The 6,590-nt window shown below is 39.6% G+C and overlaps 1 protein-coding gene across 2 annotated transcripts in view; it reads left to right on the plus strand.

Moving 5' to 3' along the window:
• The window catches only part of TMEM39A (transmembrane protein 39A), a 32,135-nt gene extending 25,545 nt beyond the window's left edge, over positions 1-6,590 (plus strand). For both annotated transcript variants that reach the window (XM_019653201.1, XM_019653205.1), the window contains exons 6-9: positions 133-481; positions 1,250-1,437; positions 3,334-3,454; positions 6,112-6,590. In XM_019653201.1, coding sequence (XP_019508746.1) covers positions 133-481; positions 1,250-1,437; positions 3,334-3,454; positions 6,112-6,345 — 892 coding nt within the window. In that variant the 3' untranslated portion in view covers positions 6,346-6,590. The remainder of the gene's footprint in view (positions 1-132; positions 482-1,249; positions 1,438-3,333; positions 3,455-6,111) is intronic.

Consider the following 6,590-nt stretch of genomic DNA (forward strand, 5'->3'; position numbering starts at 1 on the left):
ACTTACCATCAGCAAAGTCCCCATTATGTTTCTGTTCACTCTGGTGAATCATGACTGTTATACTCACATTGCTGTAAGACCGGATGTTAGGTGGCATTGGTGGTCTCATTCTCACGTTGACCTTTTCTACAGGTTTGGTGTGTATGTTCCTCTCTGCTGTTTCCACCAAGACAGCAGAGCTCATCTTCTTCTCACAGACTATAACTACGTGGTTCAGCACCAGGCCGTGGAGGAAAGTGCTTCAGCTGTGGGTGGCTTGGCCAAATCCAAAGACTTCCTGTCCTTGTTGCTGGAGTCTCTGAAAGAACAGTTCAATAATGCCACGCCCATCCCCACCCACAGCTGCCCCCTGTCTCCAGACCTCATCCGCAATGAAGTAGAATGTCTGAAAGCAGATTTTAACCACAGAATCAAGGAAGTTCTCTTCAACTCCCTCTTCAGCGCCTACTATGTTGCCTTCCTCCCCCTGTGTTTTGTGAAGGTAAGTACTTATTTGCTTCCGTGTGCTTCCTGGATTTGTGTGTGAATGGCATAAACTGGGCATTTCTTATTTAATCCCCCTTTTCTCTGTCTCCCCTTTGGCAGCCTGGATGGTGGAGTTCGGCTGCATCCGGAGTGCACTAATACCGCTCCTGGTTGGCGGATAGGTATTTCCATACATGTGATGCACCCGTGGTGGCCCCCTCTTTTTTTCTTTTCCTTTTTTTTTTTTTAAGTTTTCTTTTTCTAGTTTCCAGGGAGACTAAAACTTGTACTTACAATAGAATCAGTGTGTAGTAATTTTCAGAGGACCGAGGTTTTTTAAAATTTAGCCTTCTGTGATTGATCTTAACATGGTTATTAGGAGTTTCCTTGATTTTAATCTAACCTTTATCTAAACTTCAGTTTACTTCAGTAGAAAAGCCAAATGGCCTGGATGTCACTTGGGCCCAAAATCTTTTGGGACATTTTAGTGCCCTTCACCCACTGAGAAGTACATCTGCAGCCGGAGTGGCCATTCACAGAGAGCACTCACTTCTTCTAGAAAGGAAGCACTTAAAATATAACTGCCTCTCCCTCCCAGCCCTAACGCATACAGCCAGAAAGTCAGGTTGGAGGACTCTGCTCTTGAACTTTCTGCACGGACAGCAGGACAACCAGTGCATGTGTGACTCAGTGTGGCATTTGTCTGCAGGGCACATGTACACACACCCGTCTCTCCCTTCCTGCCAGCGCATGGATCATTTCTCTCTGTTCTGATCTCTTCCAGAGTACCCAGTACTACGACATGCGCTGGTCGTGCGAGCACCTCATTATGGTGTGGATCAATGCTTTTGTCATGCTCACCACACAACTGCTTCCATCCAAATACTGTGATTTGCTCCATAAATCAGCCGCTCATCTGGGCAAGTGGCAGAAGCTTGAACATGGGTCCTACAGCAATGCTCCCCAGCACATGTGAGTAGGCTGGAGGGTCAAACCATAGAACGCCTTTCTCCATGCTGCTGGTCATGTTTATTTGCTTTGTATGCCATTCTTGTTCTTGGCTTTGAACATTTAATTTTTAGTTTTTTTGTCTACATGGATTCTTATCACTCTAAACTGAGCACAGGGGACATTAACTCATTTCCACCACCATCCCCAGTTTCTCCTTAAATGCCTCCTACCTGTCAACTGCCCAGTCACTCTAGAGCGTCTGCTTTGTTTCCCAAGCCATAATCTTGGAGTTTCCTTTCAGTCTTACCCGTTTGCCCAAATTCAAAGAATCATGATGTATTTTTAATTCTCTTTAGAAGACTGTAAAATTCATCTTCTCATCTTCATTGCCATAGCTAAATAGTTGCTAGCTAATCATCTCACACTTAGGCAGCTGGAATTTGCTTGTCTCGTCTTTTATTTCTAATGTTCATTTGTTCTAGTAATTTCCCTTGCCTGCATTTTTAATTATTTTTTTCTTTTCCTCCTAAATGAATATTTTCTTGCTTTTTCCTTATTTAAAAACTGTCCCTAATCGATTTCTCTCTGAGTGTTCCTCTCATTGTGTCTGTCTCCTTACAGTCATTTCTCTGCATGGTCCCTGTGATCCAACATGGCTAACTTTAGAATCCTTTTGTTTTCTCACTGCTGAACCCTTCATCATATCTTTCTCTCAGATTTGGACCTGTTCATCCTCCTCCCTTTTATTATTTGAACATTTCACAAATTTCATCATGTAGAAGTTCTCTCCTAATTAAGTGGGACAGATTGAGGTGACCTTCCCTTCCCCTCTCCCCCTCAGAGTCCTCCCTTCAATTATCTGCCTTGATGTCTGATACAGATTAGCACAGGCCTTCAAGCCCAGGAACTGAAAGAGATTGGGCCAGGCTGAAAAGAAACCCGACTGTGGGCAAAGGACAGATTTCACTAAAAATTGAAAATACAATCCACAGTCCTAGTACTGTACATCTTCAGGCTCCTGATGGCACATGGCCATGAGGTGTATCATCACTTTAATGCTGGTAAGTGTGAGCAGGGCCGATGGAACATTTTATGAACTGGGAAAGCTTCAGGGTGCTAGAGTTTTGTTTTTTTTTTAACATATCTAAAATGCTGTCCCAGTTCTTCCCTTAGGAAACTAACTTTCCCAAAATCAGGAAGAGATGAATTAACTTAGATTTTTAAAAAAGATTAACCTGAAAAATTCCCACCCCCATTCCAATTCCATTACATTGGTACTGGAAAGAAGGAAGCTTCTTCCGTAACTTCTTTTTCCTAGAAAAACCTCAATAAAAATTAAACCAAGAAATCGGTAAAAAGCAAAGTCTGTGTCAGTACCTTGTGTGTCTCTGTGTTCTTCTGTGTAGCTTCTTACATACATGAAGCATTTGAAGTATGTAATAAACTTGATTTTCTATATAGCTTTTTGGGATGTGATTTTACAGTAACCTGTTATTATCTCCACTCCTCTTTTAGCCAATCCACTTTCTCTTTTTGTTTGTTCCCTCTAGCATTTGCACCAGTAGACTGTGCTCACTTGGGATTGAGATGACAGCCCACCTGCTTACACTTGATTTTCTGGCTCATAGATGCCTTACTTATACATTTATTTTTGCTCGTTCTCCTAAGCCTCTTAAGTCCTTTGCCACTGAGTTAACTGTATCACTTTGCAACCTTTCTCTACTGTATATCAATGAAGTTATAATAACAAATCCTTTTTAACTCCTTCCAGTTTGACCATGGAATAAGTATTTTCAGAATTCAGGCACATGAAGCCTTGAATATTTAACCCCTTCGGTAGAAATACAGCAGGCCTTGCCAGACATTATCTTATCTGGAATTACCAATATGCTAACATTGCATTTCTTTCTTCCTTAGTTGGTCAGAAAATACAATATGGCCTCAAGGGGTACTGGTGCGACACAGCAGATGCTTATATAGAGCCATGGGGCCTTACAACGTCGCGGTGCCTTCGGATGTATCCCATGCCCGCTTTTATGCAAGTACCGCTTATTTCTTTTCAAACATAAGCTTAGGGGTGTTAGGAGGCTACTCTATGTATAAGCACCTAGCAGTGTGTAACGCATACTAGGAAATTAGTACATGGTAATTATTGCTTCTACTCTAAGAGTGGCCCTTGTCCTTTGGAAATGTCTTCTGAAAGGCAGCTTGAAGGTCAAATACCATTATCCCAACTTCATCAGCTTAGTCGGTTTCTCTAACTACATTGGAATTTGTTGAGTCTAGAATTACTTGAAACAAGTACACAATTATTTAAGACTTTCCCTTTTCATCTTGCAATTTTTTTGTAATAGTTTGGTTTAATAGTATTCTTATATCGTATTTGTGTATCCTTAGGCCATATTTAATACAGTAATATGATGGGATGGTTTTTTTGGTTTTGTCATGAATCATCTCCTTAAAATCCCTTGACTTCTTTGAAAGTCAGACAAATGCCATAACCTGCAGGCTAACTTTTGCCTTTTTCTGAATTAAAAGGAAAAAGCCTTAAAAGTTTAAAAGGAAAAAGCAATTGATACCTATTAACCCAGCTTCTGTCCCATTTGAGATTATACCTGGGATTATGTTCTATTTGATCTTTCAGTTTTCCAGAAATTCTGGCTCTAGGGGGCAGAAGTATTTACTTCTAAGAGAAAGACCAGCTGATCAGTGGGAATGGGAAAAAGGAGGTGCATGCAGGGATCATTCTTAGTAAAAACGCCCATAGTGCAGGGCCGTGCCTTTGAATGGAGATCATATTCTAAAAAAGATTTGGAGCTCTTTTTTTGAGTTAACTGAATCCCTTTCTCCCTTTCTCCCATCCATTCCTCCATCGTATAGACTTTCTGATTCTGCAGGTATTTGCTACTAAGGGCCTTTCAATTAAATCCTGGGAACGTGCATCAGGGCAGGATGCTTATAAATACCATGGAGGTAGAGCTGGGTGAGGGTTGGGAAGAGCATGGAATGAGGAAACTATAAGCATCTCCTTCTAGACTTCTGTGAGATTGCCTTAAGATGAAGAAGTGGGCTTAAGTTACAACTATGTAAGCATTTGGTTTCTATACAGAATATTTCATTCAGCCAGCTGAATTCCAGAGGCCATTAATTACTTCTGTTGGCCCTTTTTGCCCCCTTAAACCTACAATAATCAGATACCAGAATTTTCTGCTTGAAAAATAAGTGTTTTCCTTGCTAGCACTGGTCAGCTGAAGAATCGGGTGGAATGCAAAGAAGGATTAGGGAAGTTAACTTATTACTGATTGTGTATGACCAAACAGGTAAATCAGTGCTTCTCAAAGTGGTCCCTGGGCTGCTTGCGTATAAGTCACCTGGTTCACTCTCTATTAAAACAGTGATTCAGGACCCCTGCCCCAGACTTCTGAGTCAGAATCTCTGAAGTATCCTAGGGATTTTCAGGATTTGCATGTTTGAAAATGATTCTTAGGCACATTGAAGTTTGAGAACACTCATTTAAAAGTTGCCTGTGACCTATAGCTATTAGGACTTACAGCCCGTCCTTACCTTTCTAGTTATTCAGTTTATAGCTTACTAGCACATTTAATTATAATTCTTATAATTGCCACAGAATCTGAAATTGCCTGAGTCCTTTCAGAATATTAATTCTGATTTTTTTGATGTTACTGGATATCATGTAATAAAACCCAGGTTAAATATTTTCTTCCTCCTGAGGAAGGACACTGAGAACCTGGCTACCTTTCAGAGCTATCATGATAATTTGGCTTTATTCTCAGATTTGAGCCTTCAGGTCTAAATTAGTTATTTTAGATGTGTTATACTACCATTATTGCAGTTTGTAACCTATGACCTCTATGTTTTTATTCATGATACATTTTTATTAGTAAACCAGGATTTAGCCTCTTAGAGTGAAGAATTTGGTTAGAATGAAAACAGTGAGCCCTGGTTTTTTTTTGAGCCCGGGTTTTAACCAAACTCTAATTCTGACTGATTTTTCCTCTCCCCCTACCCCCCGCCCCCATCCTGTCTCTGTACACCTACTTCTCAATATCCAGGAAAAAAAAAGAAAGAAAACACCAGAAATATATGGTGTAGAGGATTTGAGTTAGTGACCATGGTGGGTAAACAGTTTAAAGAAAAATTAAGAAACTATTGTATTGCTATTTCAGTTTGTACTACCTTCCCTTCCCCTAGACTTGTCTAGTATAGGTGTTTGTCTTAGACAAGCCTACAAACTAACAATGAGTTTTAAATGGTTATATCTTAAGTACCCGCAAAATAATATCCTCACTTTTTGCCTCTTGATTTGCAAAGGCTAATGTAGTCCCCATTTGATCTTTATCCAGCCTGACTTAAATTTAAGTTTACTTTTGGTTACTCAAATATATACCTAAGATATAACCTAAGAAAAACCTTTAGAAGCAGAGTTCTTTGGGATGTAATCCCTTTTCATATTTCTGGGGCATTGAAATAAAATTTATTTCCTTCTTGATCAAAAAAGGAAAGGGTTTGGGTCTCTACAGCAAGAACTAGCTTGATTGATATTAAATAAGCAGGTCTATTTGTTATTGCATATAGGAACCTGTAAATATGAAATTATTTTAGAAAAAAATATGAGAATGACTACAGTCTTTACTTTTCTATGAAATAACGCTTTGCTTTTTAACTTCCTTACAGTTCCTATTTCATCGTCCATTAAGGCTGTTAAACCTGCTAATCCTCATTGAGGGCAGCGTTGTCTTCTACCAGCTCTATTCCTTGCTGAGGTCCGAGAAGTGGAACCACACACTTTCCATGGCTCTCATCCTCTTCTGCAACTACTATGTTTTATTTAAGCTCCTCCGGGACAGAATAGTATTAGGCAGGGCGTACTCCTACCCACTCAACAGTTACGAACTCAAGGCAAACTAAGTGCCTCTCAACAATGAGGGAGAACTCAGATAAAAAATATTTTCATACGTTCTATTTTTTTCTTGCGATTTTTATAAATATTTAAGATATTTTATATTTTGTATACTATTATGTTTTGAAAGGTGGGAAGGGTAAGGGATATTAAATGTATCCATAAACAAGGTGATGTGATCTTTCACGTGTTAGTATATTTGAATAATATACAGATGAGAGGTGAGCCTCTCCAGTAAAGAAATTGATTTGTT

This window comes from Hipposideros armiger, unplaced genomic scaffold (genome assembly GCF_001890085.2).
Source record: "Hipposideros armiger isolate ML-2016 unplaced genomic scaffold, ASM189008v1 scaffold_8, whole genome shotgun sequence".
Lineage (NCBI taxonomy): Eukaryota > Metazoa > Chordata > Mammalia > Chiroptera > Hipposideridae > Hipposideros > Hipposideros armiger.